Genomic DNA, 26,032 nt, shown 5'->3' with positions numbered 1-26,032 from the left:
CCACATGTCATGTCATTTGCTTCAAATGGGATTTGCACTTGGACCATATCAAAAATGCACTATGCACAGTACACCCATGTTGTGTTCTGTTTTCATCCCGTTCATTAGTAAAAGCAGCCATAATACACTTCCCTTTTGAAGTGTTTTCTTTATGTCTGCCAATTGGCATGTTTACTAAATTAATGAATTCCAACAACCTGTTTAAAATAACTGCATCACTAACTCATGCAGTGCAAATGAACAGGGTTAGAGACGGTAACATCCTTTGGAAATAGTTCATTCAGTTACATGAGAAAATGATCATTTAAACCTCTCTGTCCTATAATAAATGAACCCCGTCGGGTCCCACCAGGTTATCAGGCTTACCAGAGTTACCTCCGACATAAATGGTGCCTCAAGCTTTGCATTATTAATGGCGCCGTGATGTGTAGCTGAAATGTTTTGGAGAAATGATGCAACCACCGGCTTAAACACTTTCCTTTGTCTCTTCTTATATAAACATTCTTTTTGCAATGGGTCCAACCTAATGAATATATACCAAATATTAACTCGCCGGTTTGTTTAAAAAAATAGAACCAGCGAGGCAGAAAAACACTAAATCACAACAAAAGAGACATGCCTTCTTGTGTAGGTCCCTTTCCTAGACCTACTACCACTACTCTCTCTCTCTCTTTCCACCGATCGCTCGGAGTTCGAATCACTCTCTGCGGCGGCCGAGCTCCCTGCCGTCATTACGGCACGTTCAGCTTGACCTAACGTTACATTTCTTTTTCAATCAATGCATTTGACGTTGTGTGACTCCCATCATGCAATGCATTCAGAGAAGCAGCTCAGGCCAAAGAAACAGCAAGCAAGGCAGACAGCGGAAGTAGTGCTGCCTCTTTTTTCACAATCATTTTTTATTAGATTATGTTTTCCTTTTTTTTTTTTTTACAAAGCTGTGCAATGAAGAGCGCACTCTGCAGCTGTATCCTCAAGCTGAAGCCTAAAGTGTTTATTATACATTTATGTTTATAATGTTACCAAAAGCTTCAAATCCATGACACGCTTACTGTAGTGCTCCCGTTTCAAATGCAACAGCGTAACTTTGACTTCATTTTAGATAATGCTCTTTGTATGGTGGGCTAAAGTTAACATGTCACAGCTACGTCCAGTGTCTCGGTTATATCACATAATTATCTAAATGATCTAGATCCTGCAGAAATCTACATTGATATGAAAATCATGGCCTTCCTTACCATCGATTCATTCAAATGAAACGCCACTGCTTCACGGTATTGCATGGTTTGTCTGGAAATGCTTTTTTTCTGGGTGTTTATAATAATGATTGCTCCTGGTTTTCTAAAAAAGCATGGTGTGTGCGCTGGCTTAGTCCTGATTTAACTTTCACCGTGAATACGATATCAGTGGCTCACGTTCCGTCCTCTCTTTCACAGCATCACAGGTGGCGGCTCCAAGAAGGATGAGGGCGAAAAGCAGAAGGAGGACGTTCTCAACATATTTTCTGTGGCCTCAGGACATCTGTACGAGCGCTTTTTGAGGTGGGTCACCTTGAGTTCACAAACACAAACACTCACACGCTTCCTTCCCAGGCCCTTCATGCTGCATTCCTTTTAGCCCTGATCCTCGAGCTCATCCTTCAATCTTCCTTCACCATTTCAGAATAATGATGCTGTCCGTCCTTCGACACACAAAAACTCCTGTTAAGTTCTGGTTCCTCAAGAATTACCTCTCACCGTCTTTCAAGGTACTTCCCCTTTCATTCTGTTTTTCCCGCCTCGAGAATAACAGGTCCTTCAGAGCTTTATTTCGATAACGAAAAGGAAATTATCTGAGGGTTGTTCCCTTTTTGTAATAGCCTCTCAGTCTTATGGCCTTTTTATTCTTGTAACATAATGTCTGGAACTCACAAAATAACCAGCATTATATTTGTACTACTGGGCTGAATGTGTGTAATATTTTTTTCATTTCTTTCTAAGTCCTCCTTACAGATGTGTGTTAGCCTATCCACAAGTATTAATATAATTGTAGCACTTTTCTTAGGTGTTTAGTTCATGAGAAATGTGCCCTCATATTGGAGTTATTTAACCTCTGGTGTGTTTTTAGGAAACCATCTCTGAAATGGCCGAAGCTCTTGGCTTCCAGTACGAACTGGTGCAGTACAAGTGGCCCCGTTGGCTCCACCAGCAGACTGAGAAGCAGCGCATTATCTGGGGATACAAAATCCTCTTCCTGGATGTCCTGTTCCCGCTGGCTGTGGACAAGATCATCTTTGTGGACGCCGATCAGGTAGGCCTCAAATGAAAGTGTCACAGGAAGGAGCTAGGTGTGAGTGTGTGTTGTTGAAAGTGAAAGACAGGTCGAGATGTCGGTTCCAGCGCCGGTGTGAAGATTGGATGAGAACGCCGCTGAGGGTGGTCACTCCTCTCCGGACTCACCAATGCTCTCGCTCTTTCTCTCGCAGATAGTTCGGGCTGATCTGAAGGAGCTGAGGGATTTCGACCTGCAGGGAGCTCCTTATGGCTACACTCCGTTCTGTGACAGTCGCAGAGAGATGGAAGGTTATCGCTTCTGGAAAACCGGCTACTGGGCCTCGCATCTAGGACACAGGAAATACCACATCAGGTAGTTCTTTAAAAAACTGTGAAGGGAGAGCATAGCAGCACCAACTGCTTGACTTCTGATATGCTACCTAATGTTCTATTATATACCATCAACATCAACACTATATTCCTCTTTCTGATATTTCCCCAGTTTAGAAATAAATAGTTGTCTCCATTTATTGGAATTGATGTCCTTGGAGGCTATTCACTCAGTATTTATTTGAGGACTGTTATCACATGTGTCTATGCTTTGAAAAGCAGAATGAAAGGAAGTCTTTAAAAAAAAACTAAACATATAATATATCTCTCACAATGATGGAAATACATTCTCTCTGGCTGACACTGCCCGTACCCGTTGGCTTCATCCAGTAAAAAAGAGTCTAGTGGAATTATTCATCATTTGGCAATAACATGTTTTTGTTGTTCCTTCTAAGTTCCAGATATAAAAGAGGAGGAACTGGAACATGACTTGTGTATTCTTGTACTTCGAGGCTGGAAATACTGCTGTTGTTTTGTTTTTCCTCCTTCCTACGATCTATTTGGATCTCAGAAACTGTAAACCCAAGAGAAAGCTTAACGTTTCCCACAGTGTAGTGTTGCATCTCATCCTACCCACGCAATATAATTGAACCAATCTGCCAGAAGTTCGCTCACTTTAATTTGTCAAAAGAGCATTGTTTTCTTCCAGATTGCTTTTTTTGCAGTCAAAAAATATATACACCATTTGAATGTTCCAAAAAAGAAATGGTGGCTGTGCTACAGTACTGTGTTCATCCAGTTTCCATGGTGATTGGACCTCGCCAATTATAGTTGCAGTTCTTGTGGCTCTGAAATAAAAAGTTCAGATTAGTGTGGCACTGAGTTCTCCCTCTGTCAGTGTGATGGCAGCCAGTGGCTGAGCAGAGTGCAGAGCTGTCATTTGATTGGATGCCAGCGTGCTGCTTAGCTCTGTGGGGGGGGAACAGATGCAGCGAGGGTTTAATGATCTGCATCAGTGAGCCCAGGTAAAGAGGAGGTGGTGAAATCAGCTGGCAGGACTCAAACTACAAGCAACCCAGGGAATCCTTAAAAGTTTGTGAATTTGAGGGGGAAAGAATACAAGTTGAAGTTAAATGGAAACATTTAGTTCTGTAAAGCCTCATCATTCTCATCCTAAAGACTCTCAGGGTTGTAAAAGTAGTCATTGTGTCACAGTTCTTGAATTTGAAAGAATGTACCTTGAAAGTAATTAAAATCCATGTCTATAAACAGAGGTGCACATAACTGGTACGCATGCGCGGCAAACATCTGAATTGCGTAACGTCACTTGTGTCACTACGCGCTTTTGCGTACCTCAAAACATCTAAACAAAACACATATTTCGTCTACACGCGTTTCTTGTCAACAGTCAATGGAGTAAACTACGAGACATGCCGAGAATAAACAAAGACATTAGCTACGTTGCCGTTTCGCTCCCTGCAAAAGATCTTTGGACTTTCTGTGACTGACTGACTGGGTGCTGGCCGCGCCGCGCAGGACATAACCGACGGACCTGTGAAGCTTTACAGGAGGCACAGGCTTAGACCACCGGACCACAGAGTTGGTCACTGTGTGCACAGACAGGGTTAACGTCGGTATGAACAACAGAATTGTGCCAAAACTCCGCCAACTGGCTGCAGTGGGAGACTCCCCCTGAGCACATTCTGTGCCCCGCCCACACATCGGAGAACTGCACAAAATCAGCTGATCACAACGTTCACGCTTTGTGGTCAAGCTGCTGCAGTTTGATTTACAACAAAGTGGAGTAAAACACACAGCTGCAAACTTACTCAGGGTGTTATGGAAGAGTTTGAGACAGAGGTGGAAGAAGTACTCAGATCTTGTACTTGAGTAAAAGTAGAAGTAGAGTGTTACTCTGTTACAATAAAAGTCCTGCATTCAAAATGTTACTCAATGTTACTAAAATTAGAACAGTATTATCATCAAAATATAGTTAAAGTAAAAGTAGTCATTGTGCAGATCGGTCCATTTCAGAATAATATATATGATATGTTTTGTAATGGAGGTTGATCATTAAAGTATTCTCAAAGCTGGTAAAGGTGCAGCTAATTTTACAAATGGATCAAAGTCAAGTAAAGTACAAATATCTCAAAATGGCACTTAAGTAGAGTACTTGAAGAAGTGTACTTCGTAACTTCACACATCTGAAATCAGATATGACTTCAAGTCATGTGATCATTTCTTAGTATTTGATCCTTCAACTTGGCCTCAGGAAATGCAATGACTTCACAGTTTTGGCAACAAGTTTTGGAGAAAGCAAATCGGAGGCTTGAAAAGAGACAGGGAGGTGCATCTTCATCATCTTCGTCCTCTCACATTCAAAAAGTGTAAATAAAGGACAGTGAAGGAGACACTGAGGAGGACCACACTTCATGTGGGGTGAGTACCAAACGCTGTCTCCTGGTACTCATCTGAGTAACTCACTAAAAAAGTTATATGCACCCCTGTCTATAAAGGTGTGGGAGCCCTGATCTAATAAGTGAAACAACAAGGTTTACTACGTTGGTTTATTAATATGAAACATTAGGGTCAATTATCCAAATGTGTCTAGGGTATTTATCTTTATTAAGTCATTATTTGTTTTATGAAGTCATTCCTACGGGCCTTCCCTTCAGGAAATGGTTTCCTCACACCTGCTTTTTATGTCTCTCCCTCCTATATTCCAACCAGCGCGCTGTACGTAGTAGATTTGAAGAAGTTCCGGAAGATTGCCGCTGGGGACAGATTACGAGGCCAGTACCAGGCCCTGAGCCAGGACCCCAACAGCCTGTCCAACCTGGACCAGGTACGCCGCTCTGAGGGACATCATAGCATTCTAAACACGCTGTTGAGATTCCACATTTGTGATTTATGTTTGAATGTTTCTTTAGGACCTTCCTAACAACATGATCCACCAAGTGGCCATCAAGTCTCTCCCTCAGGAGTGGCTGTGGTGTGAGACGTGGTGCGATGAAACCTCCAAAGTCTCCGCTAAGACCATCGACCTGGTGAGTTCCACAGCCGTGACATCCATTATCAATCACATCTTTTTATTAGCAACCCCGCACTTTAAATGTTCTTTTAGTCTTTATTATTTACCTACCTTTTATATTGTTTTATTTATTTTATAGGTCTTAAAGGATTTTATCTCATTTTATTCATCTAACATGCTTCAAAAGCAATATTTATTTTTACCTTGGTATATTTGAATTCTTAATCGTTTAACCTTTAGTAAAATGATGGCATTTCTATTACCATTATTTTTCTATTTGTATTTCTGTTGTGCCTATATGTTCACTTTGTTTTATGGGGTTTTATATTTTATATTGTTGCATGGATTCAGTTGTCTTGTGTCTTCCAGAGAGAAACCATTATTTATTTGATTTGTATTCATACATTTCTTCTTCTTTGTGTATTGTAGCTTTTGTCTTGAATTTCTTGTTTATTGTGAACGTGTGATGCGTCATTTTATAAAGCACTTTGAGCTAGGGCCGCTCAATTAATCGTATTTTAATCGCAATTACGGTTTGCAACGATTATGAAAACAACATAATGGAAATAAAACGATTGTTTATTTTATTTTTTATTGGTTTTTCAGTTGAATTATACTTAAAGGTAATCAGGGTAATCTACGGAGCCCTGGAGGGTTCATAGAGAGAAAAATAAATAAAACGTGGCCACGTTTTACTAAAGCGTGCGCACGAGTTACTAAAGCGTGCGCACGAGTTACTAAAGCGTGGCCACGAGTTACTAAAGCGTGCGCACGAGTTACTAAAGCGTGCGCACGATTTAATAACTAAAGCGTGCGCACGATTTAATAAAGCGTGGCCTCGTTTTGTGTGTGTGCGCGCACACGTGTGTGTGTGTGTGTTTGTGTGAGGGGCGTTTGGGTGGGGGGCGGCATTTGTTTATGATAGTATCGTTCGTTCCGGTGTACTCCGGCAGGACTATCACATCGAGATTAAGATTAAACGAATTTCTTTCACTTGGGAATACACATATAACTATGGAGAACCAGATTTGTGTAAATTACTGTTCGTGGTCATTTGAAAACAAATGCCGGTGGTGTCGGACACACACAAACACACCGAGCACGCACACAGAGCGGAGCTGAGCGTGCGCACACACACACACACACACACACACACACACACACACACACACACACACACACACACACACACACACACACACACACACACACACACACACACACACACACACACACACACACACACACACACACACACACACACACACCATGCGCCCCGGTGACAGGACATCTCCTTCATAAAACGAGGCGGAATACTCTGGTAGTTCGATGTGTGTAGAGGTGTGTGTGGTTAAACGTAGCAGCCTCGATCTCTATTAAGCGGTTCTAATGAAGGGAAACACAGTGAAGTAAACAGTAAAAGGCACAGCTCTTTGCAGCTGGTGCTGCTCTTCTCAGATTCTGCTGAGTTACACGTTACTGCCTCCAGAGCCCTGTACTACGGAGCCAGTTCAACAGACCCTGGATATGTTCGATTTACCCGGCTTAACTAGCCCTAACAAACGCAATGTCGATAAGCGGTCCTGCGAAGCTGGTTATCAACTCAGTAAATCAACCAGGGTTTCTCTGACCGGCTGAGAGCGCGTTCACGTGAAAGGGACGGGGTTAGCAACATTTGACCAATCACAAACATGGAGACGCGTGCTGACAGCGCAGTGTCATACTTCATGAATTAATAGTGTAAATAGCGAATCCTGCTTCGTAGCACAGGCCACTGGTGCCGCAGAGATTTCATAAAGTGAAGGAGGTTTTCCTTCTATAAAACAGCTGTGGGCAGCAGATACTGTGAGTCACGGACAGGAATCCCTCAATATAAATAAAACAAGGCCAAGCTTTATTAACTCGTGCGCACGCTTTATTAAATCGTGCGCACGCTTTAGTTATTAAATCGTGCGCACGCTTTAGTAACTCGTGCGCACGCTTTAGTAACTCGTGCGCACGCTTTAGTAACTCGTGCGCACGCTTTAGTAAAATGTGGCCACGTTTTATTTATTTTTCTCTCTATGAACCCTCCAGGGCTCCGTAGTAATCAACTGTAAAGATCTTCAAAAAAAAATTCAATAAATTGATGTTTTCAAAGTAAATGGATAATCGTTTTTAATAATCGTGATATCAATTATTGACCCAAATAATCGAGATGACGATTTTTGCCATAATCGAGCAGCCCTACTTCGAGCTGCATGTGTTGTATGAAAAGTGCTATATATATAAAGCTTAATTATTAATATCAACAACCTTTTTTAGATGGTAAAATCCCTTTTTCCTTCTTTTTAAAAATATGTATTGTGTCTTGAAACATGCTGATAATCAACAAAGGGCTCATCTCACTTTCTAGCCATGTTTGCAGGGTTTTCCTGATAATGGTGAACTGTATTTGCTGCAGCACTAAAAGACTGGATTCCCCTCTACAGTGTAACGTCCATGATGCACTTGGCATTTAGGAAACTATTTAGGAGCAATCCTGTAGTCTCCTAAACTCCTTTAGAGAATGACTGGACGGGCTCCAGTGGATTGGAATGGGAAGCATTGTCTCATCGTGGTAATTCAGACACAAGACATGGGCTAATGTCCTTTTAACAGAATTGGAAATCAAATTAGGTTCCAATGCTCGCCACGGACAGTGCTGGGAACGACACAACGACTGGTTAGGAGGAAGTGGCCTGCGTGCTGTGAGTGATGCGCTTTGTCTCTCTGCTGCAGTGCAATAACCCGAGGACCAAGGAGCCCAAGCTAACGGCCGCAGCTAGGATCGTGCCTGAGTGGGTAGAATATGACAACGAGATAAAACAGCTACTGAGGCGGGTTCAGGGACAGGAGGACACACCAGCGCCAAAACACACTCCCACTGCCTCACAACATGAACAAGGTTTGAAATCAAACATCATGTATTCCAAGTTTTACAAGAAAGAAAAGTCTGATGATCTATTCTACTCATGTATGATTAACCTTTCTGTCTCTCTCTCTCCACTGTGCTCATTTTCATTATTCCTCTCCTACCTTCACCCCTAGACAACCAGCGTGATGAACTTTAGTGCCTGCCAGCCCCGTCCTGGAGAGGGTGGGGGGGGGGGGACACAGAACCTTTTTGCACGCAGCCCACCTGTGAAGCTTGACAGACAATTCCATCTAAACATAGCCATGGAGCGTTGCATCCCCAGCAGGATGTGATATTTTCTGATGCCATATCTGCTACTACAGTCTTACAAAATGAACACATATTGTAAGTGTTAACTGCTGACTGGGAACTTACGGTGGTGCTTTCATCACTCTAATAAGTTCGTTGTTAGGATGTGGTTGCCATGGTAAATCAAGTTAACTATGAAGGAACTTGACAAGAAATTCCATAAGTGAAACATTATTTGTGATCCTGCCCCACCCTTCCATCACTTTGGATGAATACCTGGCATGTACTGTTATCAATTATGTAATCATGCTGTCAAACAGATAAATAAATCAACAAACCACAATATCCTCATAGCGGGGGTAATGGTGGGAGGTCAGTCAAAGCACTCTCTCAGGCATGTGTTTGAAAATCAAAAAACAATATTGCACTTATAATGTATGCAAGAATCAAACGGAGAGGGCACATTTCTAAGACCCTTTTTGTTCTGTTTTTCTATCATGGAAAACTTTTTCACAAAGTTTCTGCATTTGCGTATCAATTTGCCAAAACCAAAGTGGGGATAGACATAAAGCCAGTCTGTTTTTAAATGTCCTTTCTTACTGTTAAAGTGTTACATTAGTGGGTATCATTCTTATTCTTGGTCAAGAGTCTTTTGTTTACCTCAAATCTTTTTCAGTTTAGCCTTCCCTTGCAAGATTCCTTATACAGGTTGAGTTAATACTTATTGATCATCTATAGTAAGTAGAATATCATTGGTCCACTCTCCTGTCCAGTTGCTCCTTTATTATAAATCATATCAGAAATCTGAAACAAAAGTCCAATATCTGAATATTACTATGCACGTTCAGCATCACTCATTGATCAGTATGAACAGTCCTGCTAACTTGTATTTATATTGGGTGAGGCTTTATTAGGTTAAAGAAAAATTAAATATCTTATGTTGAAATTCAAATGTATTTTTAGGCTTTTTGTTTTATTTCAAGGTGGCTTGGAAACTATTCTCAAGCCCTTCAGCAGTCACACATCTGGAGCCTGTTCAGTTTCACACATTGTTCATTTCAATTCTTGGATGGACGTCTTATTACCTTTGTTTTATTTGCCCTAAATGTGTTTTTGAATGCTTGTTGGAAGGGTACTCCCTTTTGCTTCTTCAATTTCAAATAGAGGTTCCAATTCAACTTTAATTAAAGCTGGGAGTGCCATGTTTTGTAAAATTACAAATTCAACCCCTTTGCCCAACAGCAGTTACAGTTGGTTAAACCCCGCCCCTGATTAGCGATTATCCAATGGCAGGACCTCATTGCCAAGGTGTGGATCAAAGGGTCCTCATTTGCACACTAAAGGTCATGGTCTATTGGTAGGATTTATGATTTTAACTTATTACAGTATGTTTACATCTTAGCTACATTTGGGTTGTAGAAGTTACTTTCAAATATTAGAATTCCACAATGAACCAGTGTTTTTGTCTCAGGAATAAAATGGGTGATGCTGCTCAGTCAAAGCCAACTGTCATTTTTCCTTGTCTTAAAGCCAATTAAGCATTTTCACTGTGCTGTGTCAAATATAATTGTTTATATTTCTGTTTGGTAAAAATAAATCTTTGCTACAAAACCATCATTACTGAATCCTTTGTTTAATCTGTGGTCAGAGGATCGTGCTCTGTACGGGCTACAAGCGATGAATTTCCTAACAATGTAATTTAGTTTCTTGCCATAAACCATTACATCATGTGAAAATACATTTATGTGGAAAAGAAGCCGTAAAGATGGCTGTAATTTGGAAAAGGTTAAATCTGATGAAGTACTGTGGCTTCGCTCCATGAATGCAGTAAAGTACCTCTCTGACCTTTCCATACAGCAATACTCTTACCCGTATATTCAACTCAAGGTACATAAATATTTCTTTATTTACAGTTCAGAAAAACTCCATTCATATAAAAAATAGCAGTGTACCTATTTACAAAGTGCACCTTCTGAATGGATGTGTATCTTAGTGAACGTGGAGAAGATGTGTCAGAATTAACTACTTGACATAAAAAACTGCTTCACACATGGCAGATATTTGTTAGCATAGCAACAGACCTTCCCGAAACGGAATTCAAAGTTGTATCATTCAACAACAAAAATGCATTATTTAATTAAGGTCACTAAATTAAAGTCACAATTTGCTCCACATTTTTTGAGAGACTTATGGCATTTCTTATGTCACTGATCTGATCTCCCTTCTTAGATGGGGAGGGAAATAGGAGAAACGCTCCAGCTGTGCTGGATATGAGCTCCCTCAGTTGTGGTTGAATTTGAAGTTGAAGGATCCAGAGCCAAATGGATTGAAACCCTGATAGCCTTGATGGAAGTGCTGATGGTGAGAATGACCCTGCTGGCTCTCTGGATCCATGGGGTCCTCCCCGTGGTCAAACTTGGCTCTCATCTCTAGAAAAAAACACAACATATCAGAACACACAATTCCACAAAATAAAAAACATATATTCATTTTGAATAAGAAATCAATCCTTCTAGGAGTTAGTATTAAAAGAAATGTGGCTAATTCATTACATTACATGACGCTTTTATCCAAAGCGACTAACATACATTCAGGAGCAATTTGGGGTGAAGTGTCTTGCCCAGGGCCACAACGACATGCTGACTGCAGTGGGACTCGAACTTGTTATCCCCTGATTCAAAGTCCAGCACTCAATCCACTGAGCCACAGCATGAAATTCCATGCAAACCCCCCCTACGCTCATCAGAAAATGTCGTATAGCACGGTATAAGGCTACTAAGCGCCAAAGCACGCTCCAAAAGTCTTGTCCAAATTTTAGTTGGAGACGTCTTTTCAGAGACAGAGCGTCTTTGGTGTGAAGGATATAAATGAATTAGGGAGGACACATAAAACACAACATATAGGCCTTTATAATTACTATGGATACCTGGCCTGATTTCAGTTGAGTTAAATTCAGGAATTAAGCTCACATTACTAAAGCCCCATGTGGATTACTGCGATGTGCGATTGCTAATTCTAACTACAAAGAGACATGAGGGTGAACTGTAGTGTTAAGATGCAACCTGTGAATAAAACCAACTACAAATATGACATTGTATTTTAGTGAAATTAGGAAATGAATAGTGGTAACATTTCCACACTAGGACTGCCTATACTATACTATACCTCTTTCTGCAAGATGTTTGAATAAAACTATTTACTGAAAAAATGGATGCCCAGTGAAATAATAAAGGGTCTCAAGCTGCTTGAACAGAACAGAAAGTAGCAAGCTGTTCACCGCATCCCCTCGGAGGCCTGGCATTTACCGGAGACTGACAGCAGAACTTTCCACCGACTCTGCAGAACACACAACTTCTTACCTGGGTTAGTGAGAACCTCTTTGGCCTGAGCGATGTCGATAAACTTCTTCTCAGCCTTCTTCTTTTCTTCTGGTTTCTGGAAGTTGTCAGGATGCCACTGTTGTGCCAGTTTCCTGTAGGCTTTGGTGATCTCCTTTTTCTGTGCATTTCTGTGACAATGAGAGGGGGGGGGGGGGACATTTACTATCAAAACAAGCTGGACCTAATAATGCTTGACAAAGAGTTGGGGTTAGAAGGCTTTCTTAAAATGTAAAATTAAAGTTAAGTAAAGTTAAATTGTCAATTGTACATTTTTTTGCAGAGCAACGGTTGTTATACAGTCCCAAAAGAAAAACAAATACATTTCTGAAGCAGCCTTGCAAAGCAACTCATTTGGCCCAAAAAAATGAATAAGAAAAACCCCAATTATTCTCATATTAATACTTCCCGAAAATAATTCCCTGTCTGGAAAACACCTATTTAAAAAGAAACCCAATAACCAAAACTGCAGTGCCCACCTCTTCACTCCCAGGATCTTGTAGTAATCCCTCTTGTGGGACTGTTTGAGAAGTCGCTGAGCTTTCTCCAGGCCTTCTTTGATCTGCCGGTCGTTCTCGCTGTGTTTTGAAGCAGTCTCATAATCCTGAATAGCTGGAAAATAAAAAGGGAGGACATAATAAGTATTGCTTTCTCCTCCAAAGCAGCTAATGGGAAGTTAAGTACAGTATTACAGTACAGTAGAATGAAACACAGGACCTTTAGACCTCATTGTAGCAAGCATCCATGCTGCTAAAGTGTCTATGAGCAATGCTCAGGGTCATGTTGTGTCTGAGCCTTCAATTAGATGATAAACCAATCAGAATTCTCACAAGAATGTACATGGATCAGCTAACAATAAGTGAATTATATTTCAATCTGGTCCTTCATTTCCTCAATTTAGCTGTCGTGACGCAAGTCTATATCTACTTCCTTTTACAAATGATTTTGAATGCTGGCACTGCATTTATGACTTTATGACTAACAGTAACATTAAAACACTTTGCAGAATCACCACTAGATGATCTCATCACAGGAGACTTGTGTTTGTGTTAGCATCCCAAGAGAAGGCTAATAGTCTACAGCCATGCTATTAGCTTTGTGAGGCACTACAGCACACGAGCACAATGCTATGCTGATGTTTGCCGCAAGGTAATCATTATTTATAACTATATCAAAAAACATGTTAATATTTAGCAGGTATGATTCAGATTTTCTCTTGGTTCAGCATACTGATTTTAGTATGTCTAATGATTACCATTCTGTCTAAACTAGTGTTTAAGCATGCTAACGTGCGAGTGTAATGCATGATTACATCGCTAACGGTTTATCCTGTTAACCAACCTTTGCTAATTAGCACTAAATAAAAATCTGAATGTCGTCAAATTTAAATGATATCATAAAAAGGTTAGAGAAAATATATTACAGAATGTTGTCAAATTAATCTTAAAGGTCCCCTATTATACTGTTTTTCATCAATATATTATAAGTCTCAGAATTATACAAAACATGTCTCTGAAGTGTTTGGCTCCAAATACCAAACGGATCATTGTAGCATCCCATAAACCCCTCTGTTTCAGCCCCGTTTCAAAAGTGCTGATTCTCTGTCTGTTACTTTGAAAATAAGGAGATACTCCCCACGCCCCTCTGAGAGATATTTGGTTACAAAGAACACAATGGTGCTCTAGGAGGAGATTCAGGTGATAATGGGGGGGGGGGGGGGGGGGGGGGGGGTAACTTGGTTGGTGATTGGCTAATGGTTACACAAGCCAAACAATCGTTATGACATCATATAGTGGCCAAAATCTGATCAGCTCATTTTCAGACAGATTTTTATATAAATGGATCAGGACGAAAAGTGAGCGAATTATTTTTCCTGAAACTTTCAGAATCTCTTTACACAGAGGGGACACATATTTATGTATAAAATACATGAAAATGTGTATTTAGCATAATAAGTGACCTTTACGACAAATAACTGCACAAGTTTTGCATTGAAGGAGGGTCTTTAAATCCACTGTTGAGGTTTTCTGAGACTGTTGTGATAAAGATGTGATTATCTATAGTAAAGTAAGATATGTACAATCAGCTGTAACTGTCAAGAAAAACATGTACAGTATTAGCCCTGGTTGAAAGATATTTTTAATTTTAATAAAAGTGTTGCTAGAATCATTGGTATTATAGACTTTTTCCTCTCCACCTCATGAAGCGATACGACCAATGTAGCATTTTCGACCATTATTTGTGTCCTTCGTAAGGCCACCCCTGGAAATCCCTCTTGCTATTAAAGAAACCACTTTCTTCATCCTCACCTTCAGATCATGTTGCTGCGGCTCCAGGCTGTTTGTGTGCGCACGTGTGTGTGTGCTTTGAGGCTTGTTTACCCTGTGAGGCGTACTGAGGTGAATTTAACACCCATGGGTTCTGACACTTTAAAAGCCCACATGAGGTCTAGGATTCCACCTGCTGATGCGTTCATGCCATGTAACGACAACATACACAGTCTGTTATTTCTCTCTGGGGCTAACCGGCCGGGAGTGATGGGGATAGAAATGGACGGTGTATTGGACATTTGTGTATGTTTTCTTTTTAAATACGATATGTTAGGCAGTAGCTGTGTGTGCTCATGTAAAATGAAGCTAAATTCACATTTATTATAAATTATGGAACGCTCTGCCCGCACACCTACGGTCCGCTGACTCTGAAGACTCTTTTAAATGTCAAATTCCTGTTTGGGCAGGCGTTTGGGTAACTTGTGTGCTTTTATTCTATTGTATTCTATGTTCTTATTGTGTATTGTGTTTTTTTTCACAATGTGTTTTTTTTTTAACACTTCTTCATTCGTATGATATTCTAATGCTTTGTCAAGCAGTTTTTGATTATGTCTGTGAAAAGCGCTTTATAAATTAGTGTTACTTACTTACATATTTGCGTTCTAAAATTTATGGTAACATAACATGGGATGGATGATTTCGATGCAGTTTACTGATTTTATCAACTAAACTACATTTCAGCTTCATGTTAGCTTTGATGATTTAGTAATGTATCATTTATATTCATCTCTATAGAAAATCCATATACTTGGAATAAAAATGTTGCTTTAAAAAAAAGCTCCACATCAGACAAGAAAGCCAGAGGGCACAAAGTGCACTCTGGCTGTTCTGTATACACCCCGAGTCTGGCTCTTTCCTCGCCTCTACAACTTAGCTATTCTGGTGATTCACTCCGTGCCACAATTCTAAAATCACACAAAGTCGTAGTTCTAGCAGTGGTTTCATTTGAACTGGGTTATTTTCTTCACAGATAATGTTACATTGTGAACAGCAAAACCATTTTAAGATTGAAAGGAGGAGAGCTACTTACCTAAAGTTAGCAGTCCTGCTTGGCTAAATCAAATGTTTTGTTTATTGTTCTTATTTAAATTCAAAGTCAAAGTAGATCTGGTGATGAACAGAGAGATTACGTTAAATGGGGATTTAATTGGATATGAGCATCCATCCTTTATTTGACTGTACGCTGCCTGACAGCATTATCTTTGGATGTTTACATAAAAATCCCATTTCCATTTCCATTTACTTTCACAATGAATGTTTCTGCAGGGTTATAAGGACCCCCTGTGTTAGACTCCTGCCATGACACCCCTGTACAGTGAAGTAGAGTTATTACAACCTATTCGCAGTTAGCTGGCTGACTAGCTGGAACTAATGCTGTCTGATTGAAGCAGCCTTTCATGAAATCCTCCCTTCATAAACGATACAATTGTTTTGCGTTTAAATGAAATGTATAATGTTTTACTGACAGGTGTTCTATTATTTCATCCGCCCAACTTATATAATCGGTGAAGACTAAATAAAGGAAACGGCTCTAAAATGATCACACAGTTGATTAAGCACAGTCTTCAAAACACTATAACATCAATGACAGTAGGATGTATGTATTACACTGCATTAGGTACAGTATAACCAGGTGAACCTAATAAACTGGCAACTGTGTGTAGATTTCAGTAACTTCTTGAATATCGCTCATCACAGAAAACTTCATAATAGAAACAGTCAAAACGGGGGGCTATCAAAAAATAGAAATGATATTTGGTGTTAATAAATTAATACACTTTGTTTTCACTTTGTTATTCTGTCCATATAGTGCCCATGGACTTTGTCAAGTGAAAGGGAATATTCCTACTAAAGGTTAGTAGACTCAGCAGCATTAAGTGCGGATATGTAACATATTAACATTAAATGAACTACCGTAATTTTCGGACTATAAGCCGCGCCTTTTCCCATTTTTCGACCCTGCGGCTTATATAACGGTGCGGCTAATCTATGGATCTTTACAGCTAACGGCCACTAGGGGACCTCCTAAATCTATGGATTTTACAGGTTACAGTCCACCACCTTTAACTCTATGGGCTCTATGGCCGGTCCGCGCCCCCCCACCTTTAAGCGGCGGGCTCCAGCAGGAAAAGCTGGAGGCCGGAAAAGAGTGAGACAGGTAGCGTGCAAAAGTAAAAGTGGAACCGAGAGTGGTACGAGAGACAGAACGAGAGCAAGACAGACAGACATTACGAGAGCGAGACAGTTTGTGCAAAGGTGTTAAACGGTGCGCTGGGAGCGCACCGTTTAAGTTTGAAAGTTGAAAAGTTTGTGTGTCTGAAACGCTATGTGATACAGTACAGTTTACACAGCACAGTACATGTTCTGTAGCTACTATTGCACTAAATGCTAACACTTGAATACGTTATGCAAATATGCAACTTGTTTGTTGAAATGTTAATAAATGGGAGCTTCCTCAAACAGCCATCTCTTTCCCGACAATCCCCTCTGTGCACGAACCCTTACATATGGTAATTAAACATTAAAACACCTGCGGCTTATAGTCCAGTGCGGCTTATATATGTACACATCATTCAATTTAGCTGCTGCGGCTTATATTCAGGTGTGCCTTATAGTCCGAAAATGACGGTACATACAGTTACATGTGACAGGCTTACCTTCTTCATACTGTTCCTCCTGGATGTAGGCCTCGGCTCTGTCTTTCAACACGTTGACGTTCTCCGGGTCTGATTTGAGGACTTCGCCGCACACTGAGACCGCTCTGCTCGCCTGCTGGCCCTGCACAACACGCCAAGACAACACGCTGGTTAGATGGGTTATTTAAAGCCAAAGAGTGAGGTAATGCATCTCATGGAAGCAGTAAGGGGTCTTACCTGAGCCAACGCATGACACATGCGCTCCTTGGCAAGGAGAGATAAATGGTGCACGTTGGGCTCGGTCTTCATCACGGCTTCATATTTGCTCACTGCCTCTTCATACCTGAAAGAGCAGGAAGCAGATGGGTCTTTGAACAACGCTGTGTTACACTGTTGATACGGCAACATGGATCAGTGCACCCACAAACATCATGTTATTCGTTGTTTAGTATTCGGAATATAAAATCATATTCATGTCACCTATGACATGACATGTATTCACAATAAAATGGGATTTGCATGCTTGTTTATAAAATCTGAAAATCTGTGCTGAGGGAGAGGAAGCAATCATTTTGCAGCTGATGCAACACATGGTATTCAGAGATTTTTTGTATTCACAAGGATATACCATTCACACACACACACACACACACACACACACACACACACACACACACACACACACACACACACACACACACACACACACACACACACACACACACACACACACACACACACACACACACACACACACACACACACACACACACACACACACACACACACACACACACACACACACACACACACACACACACACACACACACACACACACACACACACACACACACACACACACCTCTGCTCTTGGATGAGTTCCTCTGCAGACCGGATTTGTTTGTTGAGCTTCTTGACCTGCTTGTAATGACTGTAACACTGTTTGTGATCAGGATCAAGCTTCAGGCACTCGCGCACCTCACTGCAAATCAGACGAGAGGAGGAGGGTCATAACACGCAATTTCTATATTATCAACTCATAGATAGATAAAAGATAACTAACACTTCATTGGAAATATAATTCTGCCATGTTTTATTCTTAAAGAAACACTAGTAATGAACAAGTTATCTCATAATCAGACTTTGTTAAATGCTAGCTCTTACAATCCTGGTCACAATGTCTGATATTGATAAGGTGTCACAAATAAAGGAGCAGTCTGCAATTGGGTCTTACTTTAGGGACATCTCATGGTCTCCAAGATTATAGTAGATGATGCTGAGTTTGTAGAAAGCCTGGGTGTTGTCATTCTTTAACTTGGATGCAGCTTTGAGGTCACTGACGGCTTTCCCCATCTCTCCCATTTCAATAAAACACTCTGCTCGCATCTCACGAGAGGTCACATCCCAAACGCAGGTCTGTAACAGGCAGATGATATCTCTTACAAACTACTGTACAACTCTGCAGCAATGATAACACAGACAATGTCATACTTTCCGGAAAGTGACGCTACGCCGACAAGATAGGTATCTTACCTCAATGATAGTGTCAAGCTGGGCGGCAGCTGTCACATAATCCTGGCTGCTGTAGCTCCTGCGGGCCTGAGCCACCAGTCGCTGCATTTCATCTGACTTTGTCAGCTGACTTTTGGCTTCTCCCTCCTCTCGGTCGCTAGGGCTGGAGTTCAGCTGGAATATTGCAAAGCTAGACATTAAATGACCTACTTGTTGTCATGATAAAATAACTGAGACAAGTTAGAGTGACTGTGGAAAATTGTATTCAGTCCTTAACAACATATTCCAATTTGAGGTTCTTCCTTTGCTTTGCAACTTCAAAGCATTGCCTATCACAGCATTAGCATCCCTAAACCAAACACCTCATAACCATCCTTATCATAGAGATCATCATATTTATAAGAGCAATCACATCTAACTACATATCATTTACAATTGAACCTGGGAACCCTTTAAGTGTTTCCTGCTTAGCATAGTAAAAAGTGTAATGCCTAAATGTGCATTAAGCTTTGCCAATGATGGGGCCGTCTGAAGGACAGCACTCACCTCTTTCCAAATGCTTTGACATTATATCTGAACATATTGCCCATGTAAAACTATAACATCTCTGAATGGCCTCTCCTGAAAATGTGGCTCTTTGCCTTCTGGAGAAGACAGTAAGACAGGACTAACACTTAAGCTTCAGACATATTAACACATTTTAGTTTTTTTTTTTTTTTTTTTTTTTTTTTTTAATAAATTGTGTTTATCTGTCTGTTCAATAAATATAAAGGAAAGGCCCATCAAATGCTCTTGGCACAATGTGACACATACATTCACATTCCATTCCCTTATAGAAGATAAACTGAACTTTTGCCTGCACCTTTACCTCACCTGAGAATACTGCAGCTTTAAACTGAATCCAAGAAGGAATGGCAGATATAACAAAGGCATGTACAGTATGTCTTCTGGGAGTGTTCTGTGTAAATATGGTGATGCTAAAGGAAAATACATTAGCATGCTCCAGGCTTAATCCTCAGCAAGCACCTTAAAGATCATCCCTGAGGGCCTAAATCAGTGTTCACTGCCAATTTATTTATAATCCACTTGTTTTTAAATAGCATATAGATGCAGGGTATCCCTTTATATGAAGTCTTATCCGGCCTATGTTTTCACTTTCTAGTTTATTTTAAAGACTGTTAAATCCATTCAGCTCTTCAATCTCTGAGATTTTCAAACTCATAGCACAAGTGTACAAAATAGTAAAATAAATAATACAAATAAAGTGTTCACAGTTCATAATACAGAAGGCAACCTCAATATCTTCCACAACAGTAAAAATAAAAATGGAATCAACCTTATTTCAAATCGAGTAGAACGTATTTTACATTGAGTTTTCATGCTTGAGATTAGTTTCCCTTTAACATCAGGAAACAGTTCAACAGTGACACCTCCTGGTGATCTCTGCTTTTACACCAAATTGTGACTTCTTAGTGTTGTTGCTGTGGAGTTTAAAGTGGACATTCCTGTACTTACCACTGTCTTAAAGTCCCTCTCTGCTTCATCGAGTCCTCCCTGCTTCAGGAGGAGATTTCCTCTCTGGAGGCGTGCCTGTTAAGATAGGGGGAGGACATGTTTTGCATAAAGTACAAATAGACTTATCACCACAGCTGACATTACTGGCCAGTTTCCCAGCACAGCCGTGTGTCTTAACTATAACATTTGCACATATGTATATTGTAAATGCAAATATACCAGTTTCTTCCAATTGTTTGATTAAACCAATTGCTCGCACAGTTCTGCAGTCTGCAGTATGAATTGAAGCTGTGCAACTATGTAAAACATATCATTTCAGACCAACTGAGGTAAAAATAGAAACTTACAGATTTGAAGTCTGGTTTGAGTTCAATAACTCGGCTCAAATCTGGCAGTGCAGACTTTGACTTCCCCATTGCTAGAAACACTGTGGCTCTCCTGTAGTACGCCATGTAGTTCTTGGAGTCTCCGTCTGACATGACATCGATGAAAACGTCATGGTTTAATCATATTCCCTGTTGTACAAAAATGTTACACCTTTTTTGCGTAAAGAATGTCTGCTACTTACCCACAGCAGCATGGAAATGAGAGAGAGCATCGGCTAGCTGGCCAGCAGCAAGCAGTTTCTTTCCCATCTCCATATGATTGTCCACACTCCCATCCCTGCCACATTTCACTCCTGAAAATAACACACAATACTGATATCCTGCCAGAGGTGGAAGAAGTACTCAGATCTTGTACTTAAGTAAAAGAGTGTAGGACTACCCTCTTACAAGTATAGGTCTTGTAATCAAAATGTTAATCAAGTAAAAGTACAAAAGTATTAGTATGAAAATATATTTAAACTACCACAAGTAAATGTGTTCATTATACAGTACACAATAGCCTATTTCATAATAATATATAGTATATGTTTTGATTATAACTATTGATGCATTCAAATATTATCAAAGCTCGTAAAGGTGCAGCAGCTAGTTTGAATTCCTTTGAATGTTGCAGGGTAGATTGTGAATTGTACATACTAAAGTCTTATTTAAGTGTTAAATTGTATTTCACATCATTAAACACAATCTGTAAAGTAACTGAAGGTATTAAAGGTATTAAATGAATATGTATTGTAGTGGGGTAGAAGTACAGAGTAGCAAAACATTAAATTACTCAGGTACTAGCTTCTCAAAATGTTATTCAAGTACAGTACTTAAATCTACTTAGTTACTTTACACCACTGTATCCTGCAACACAATACGGAGCATATTGCCACAGAGCAGTAAGTACAATACAGTTCTCATGTGCATTGCCTCTGACATGCGGTACCATTTAGCATAAGTCAGTAGCGTTGAGTGACAGAGAGGTTACTTTGACATGTAGGCTAGGTTAAACTAGCTGTCATACTTTGTGAGTTAACGATAGGTCAGCTTACACAAAGAGAATAACATTAACAACCTAACGTTGCAAAGATGCAATTGATTGTTCAATCACGCATAGGTTAAACGTTGTTTAACTAATCAGCTAAAAACGACAACAACACAAGTGATAAGCTAGCTCTATGTTAGCCATCTGATATCGATTTTACTAGCTAACGTTTCCATTGACATGACTATAAACAGTTTGAATACAACCAGGCTGTCTAAACTGTGTTCAAAGTTATATGCTAGTTGCCAAGTAAAGTATAACGTTATTCAGCTCCTTACCTTCATATCTCAGGTCAATCAAAACAAGAACATATGGGATGTAAGTCAGTACTTTGTGAGCAACATGGTCGATGGAAACCATGGTTAGATGTGCATCAGATAGGTCCAATCCCGCTATGTAACACACACTTCAGCAGATCTTATTTTAAGTAATGTCTCACTTAATTCTACACAGACCCATGTGTTGACTGCTATTGAGCATTGCTTCTCCTTTCCCAGTCACTCACGAACCCTACACAGTGGGGCAGCAAACGAAAGCGGCCGGTCGTGGGGGACTGTGATTGGCTGGATTGTTTAGAAAGCCCCGCCCACCTCTGTTGGCTCAACTGAGAGGAGCCACGGCAGCACAAGATATGTCATCATTTTTTGTGTGTATTTGCGTGTGTGTTGGGTTTACTACATTTGTGGGTCCCACTCAGGATCAGGCAACTGTTGTGGGGACCAATATGTAGTGATGGCGACAGGAAGCCTTATGAAGCTTTGAAGCCAATTGGTTCGTGAAAGGGTTCACCCAGCGCCGTATAGATAGAATTATAGGTATTTATTATAATATATACAATAATTATAGATATCTATTAGGGCTCTGGGTTCACCCATAGACTATAGGGTTCACCTCATGAGGCTTCATTTGAACACAAACCCCCCTGTTGGTCAACGTGTGTAAAACAGGCAGATATGACATCTCAACAGTGTGATCTTTCTTATACCGAGTTTCCAATGAGTAAAGCCTTAGAATAACTCTAAACAATGAACATGAAATCATATTTTCATGTAATCAATGTGTATCAATATTGTACAGGCTATAAGACTATCAAACACCTGAACTTTTTAAAGAACATCCATTAACATTCATCTGTTTTCATTTTGCTAATTATTTATCTGATATACAATATTCCATTTACTTGCTTATAGACTCTTCTTGCACTATTTCTTTTTTATTTGTATTAACTTGCACATATCAAAACATTCTCTTGCACTGTTGTATCTGTTTTATTTGTTTTATGTCCTATATTCATGTTGCGCTGTTGGAGGACCCTGTGACCTACGTTTTTCATTGCCATATCTAGGCTACTCTGTAACTGCTGTGCACATGACAATGAAGCCTTGAATCTTGAAACTTGATATATTCCAGTTAAATGATTGTGATTAAAAAGCCTAAGGAGGCTGGAAAACTTTGCAAAGAGGGATCTTTATTCTTTAATAATATTCATAAACTTAAAGGTGGGCTCGAGTGAGCTAGAATTTGAAAATACACAACCGGAGAAAATCTGCCACTTCCTTACAGAGCCCCTCCTCCAACACACACAAACGCGCACATGACCAATGAGGGCACGAGATAAGTTTGTGCACAGATGGAAGGCTGACAGGCAGGTAGGCCATCCAGTTATTTTTGTATGATTGGTCGTGCTTTTTGTTATAAAATGATTGGTTGTGCTTTTTCACAGTATTTTTTGTCAAAGCACTTCATTGCTATCGGGATGTTAAGAGCATTCCATAAACAACATCGAAGAATACATTTATTAACTACATTATTACATTTAGCTGTAGCTTTTATAAGCAGAAAAAAGACTTTGACCGGTTGTTGAACACGGGACCCTGCGATTGATAGTCAACTGCCTTCCAGCTGATCCACAGCCCATGCTGATCTACCTGAAAACACTTAAGGCTTACTTCATTCTTAGTATACTTTGTCTTAGTTTATTATTTATTTATTATTTATTATAAACTTGAAGGTAGAAGCTTTTAATGGAAGATAATGTTATAATGTAAGATAATAGTAAGATATTAATGCAATGTGTGGGTGTGACTTTGGCTCAAGGGGCTCAAGGGTGTACATGGATGTCTTCCAACCTGAGGGTCAGTGGTTCAACTCCCAGCATGCTCTAAAATTTTTGTTATTTTACCTACTTGAGCTGCCGGGGAGGAGTTCTTGCAAGTTCTTTAAAAATAAAACTCTTGTAAAAACGTTTTTAATTGTGGTGTAACAAAATGGAAAAAGGTAGAAAGACATTTAGGCTTGATTCCAGTTTTTCCTAAAGGACATATTCAGATAATCAAGTCCAATTCTAACCCTAATATATAAATGAGCCCAGCTGGTAACACATTACGAAATGCATCTGTGTGTATTTGGCACAAGGAGTAAATGGATACCTACCAATGTCGGGGTGGAATTATTATGGAAATAAAGAGGCTGTGGCAATGAAGTGAGATAAATAAGAAAATGTGGTAAAGTTAGAAAGAAACAGAGGCTTAAGTCCAGTTTTTTAATGACATATCCAGGAAACCCAGCTCCACACGTCCTGGTAGCCTTGGGTTTTTCTGAACTTAAACGTCCTGGATTACTCGAACCACGCACTGAAGCCTCGGCCCAGTACGTAACATCATTACCAATATGCTGGTTAACAATTTAGAGTTTAGATACAGACATTTTTGTAGAGACATCCCTGATGTGCATGGTGGTTCTAATTAAACATAGGAGCATAGTATGTTCCATTTAAAAACTGTGCTCAAGTAAATGCACTTTGATACTTTCCATCATGACAATTAATACAAATTATTTCTATCCTGATGATGGTCCTGGGGAAACAAAGTGTAATATATAAATGTTTTTTTCAGCGTTTAGCTTTATTGCAAATTTCCGAAACATCTTACAATGTTTGTTAATATATACATTGTTCAAACTATTTATTTGATAAATAGTTCACTCCAACAGCAACATATTGAAATAACTAATACACAGGTTTTGGGACACAGAGCCATTCCTTATTTGTGAATGTGTCTGCGGTGGAAAACATTTTATAATTTCAAATAAATCTAATGATAAGCCCACCCATGTATTTCATCTTTTTTTCAACCTTTGAAATTAAGTCATACATATGCATTTGTGGCGGATGTGGATGTGGTTGAATTGATCTCAGAAATCCTGCTCCCAATACTATCACTGGTGGTGGTCCTTGATTTGCTTCCATAAGATGTCGCTGTAATTGCCACAGACGCAATACTCTTTTTTGTTGCAACACTTCTGTCGTCCTTAGGCAACTGGTAGTCAGGGTATTTTTTAGGACTGCAAGGTTCGAAGTCAAGAAATAGATGGTTATTTTTTAATCAATAATCAAATGATGGAGAAAAAAACAAAGTATACAGTGGCAGCATTTTTACCTTGAGTTGAATCCTTCCCTCCCTGCAAAGATACTGTAAATAAGGCCTCCAACAACAAGTAAAGTGGAGCCTCCCCAGCCAATAAAGACACCAACACCTATTTCAAACCTGGTAGTTCATACAGGAAGAGCATATTAATGTACATTTCTTTCTTCATAGATTAATGTTATAAATGTTGATATTTGAAATAAGGCACGTTTGTAGTTATCCATGTCACTTAAAAATAATACGTACTTCTGAGCTTTGTAGTTTGGGTTCTGAAATTCTGCTCTGATTTTGTTTCCATAATAAGAGAAAGCGGTCATTGAACACAGACCTGAAACACAAAAAATAAACTACATTATTAATCTTGAGATTAATAATGTAGTTTATTGTTAAATGACTTAAAGAGGTCTATGTAAAGTCTTACCTCCGATAAGGTAGTTCATCCCACCAGCAAAGGTCACTCTTGCATTAACAATCTCTGATCCCCCAACTTTAGTGCACTTCATTCCCACCAGGACCAGCACTGATCCAAAAAAAGCCAGGATAATAGAGATGATGATGAGAGCACGGCACATATGTATGTCCCCTGTCCAAGGACAGCAAAAAAACAATATTATGCATACATGACAAGATGCAGTTACAAAAGATTAAGGATCTTTTTTAATTATTTATCATCTTTTATCATTTTACTTACAGTTTAGTGCAAGCAGTGATGGAATTCCTTTGCAGTCAGAAACTCCAGTTGAATCAGATACACAATCCTTCCACAGGTTGGAGAAGTAGTTTGAAGTGGTCAAGACTATGCTGTCTACCTCCGACCATGTCCAGATCTCTGTGGGCATGGTGGAGCACACCAGGATCCATCCAAATACACAGACAATAAAGCAGCCAATCTCCATGTACATCACCACAGTCCTGTAACTCATGCTTGCCTTGAAGTTGAGTCTCTAGACAGAGAAAAAGCAAATACTAGCAATGGCACAGCAGCTCTTGAACACTGCTGAAACTGCGCACTGTGTTTCCAGCACT

At 39.9% G+C, this 26,032-nt stretch overlaps 3 protein-coding genes across 11 annotated transcripts in view; 1 reads left to right on the top strand and 2 right to left on the bottom strand.

Annotated features, from left to right (window-relative positions):
* uggt2 (UDP-glucose glycoprotein glucosyltransferase 2) overlaps positions 1-10,414 on the top strand; it is a 38,210-nt gene extending 27,796 nt beyond the window's left edge. For 6 of the 8 annotated variants that reach the window (XM_079666058.1, XM_079666057.1, XM_079666059.1 and 3 more), the window contains 8 exons: positions 1,437-1,541; positions 1,663-1,747; positions 2,107-2,289; positions 2,465-2,625; positions 5,313-5,427; positions 5,513-5,629; positions 8,374-8,539; positions 8,683-10,414. In XM_079666058.1, the coding sequence (XP_079522184.1) occupies positions 1,437-1,541; positions 1,663-1,747; positions 2,107-2,289; positions 2,465-2,625; positions 5,313-5,427; positions 5,513-5,629; positions 8,374-8,539; positions 8,683-8,705 (955 nt within the window). In that variant the 3' untranslated portion in view covers positions 8,706-10,414. Of the gene's footprint in view, positions 1-1,436; positions 1,542-1,662; positions 1,748-2,106; positions 2,290-2,464; positions 2,626-5,312; positions 5,428-5,512; positions 5,630-8,373; positions 8,540-8,682 lie in introns of those variants that run through there. The other 2 variants (XM_079666063.1, XM_079666064.1) reach the window with 1 other exon arrangement.
* A 271-nt stretch (positions 10,415-10,685) lies between these two features.
* Positions 10,686-22,112, bottom strand: dnajc3a (DnaJ (Hsp40) homolog, subfamily C, member 3a). The gene is made up of 12 exons (XM_079666065.1): positions 21,860-22,112; positions 20,737-20,847; positions 20,516-20,640; positions 20,169-20,243; positions 18,675-18,827; positions 18,376-18,557; positions 18,004-18,123; positions 17,378-17,483; positions 17,162-17,282; positions 12,654-12,786; positions 12,157-12,305; positions 10,686-11,226 (listed from the first exon to the last, which is right to left on the bottom strand). Exons 1-12 carry the CDS (start codon positions 21,939-21,941, stop codon positions 11,078-11,080), a joined length of 1,506 nt encoding a protein of 501 aa, XP_079522191.1. The 5' UTR covers positions 21,942-22,112; the 3' UTR covers positions 10,686-11,077.
* Positions 22,113-24,141: 2,029 nt separating this feature from the next.
* LOC307030795 (claudin-10-like) lies at positions 24,142-25,977 on the bottom strand. Of its 2 annotated transcripts, none has more exons than XM_079667448.1 (5): positions 25,698-25,977; positions 25,428-25,589; positions 25,253-25,334; positions 25,019-25,126; positions 24,142-24,923 (listed from the first exon to the last, which is right to left on the bottom strand). In XM_079667448.1, exons 1-5 carry the CDS (start codon positions 25,927-25,929, stop codon positions 24,728-24,730), a joined length of 780 nt encoding a protein of 259 aa, XP_079523574.1. In that variant the 5' UTR covers positions 25,930-25,977; the 3' UTR covers positions 24,142-24,727. The 2 variants fall into 2 exon arrangements, with proteins under 2 accessions (XP_079523574.1, XP_079523575.1); XM_079667449.1 differs by having other exon boundaries at positions 25,428-25,526.
* Positions 25,978-26,032: the final 55 nt, after the last annotated feature.

This window comes from Notothenia rossii, assembly GCF_949606895.1.
Source record: "Notothenia rossii genome assembly, chromosome: 2".
Classification (NCBI taxonomy): Eukaryota; Metazoa; Chordata; class Actinopteri; order Perciformes; family Nototheniidae; genus Notothenia; species Notothenia rossii.
Note: the sequence above shows the minus strand (reverse complement) of the source record. Positions and strands in the feature narration are given on the sequence as shown.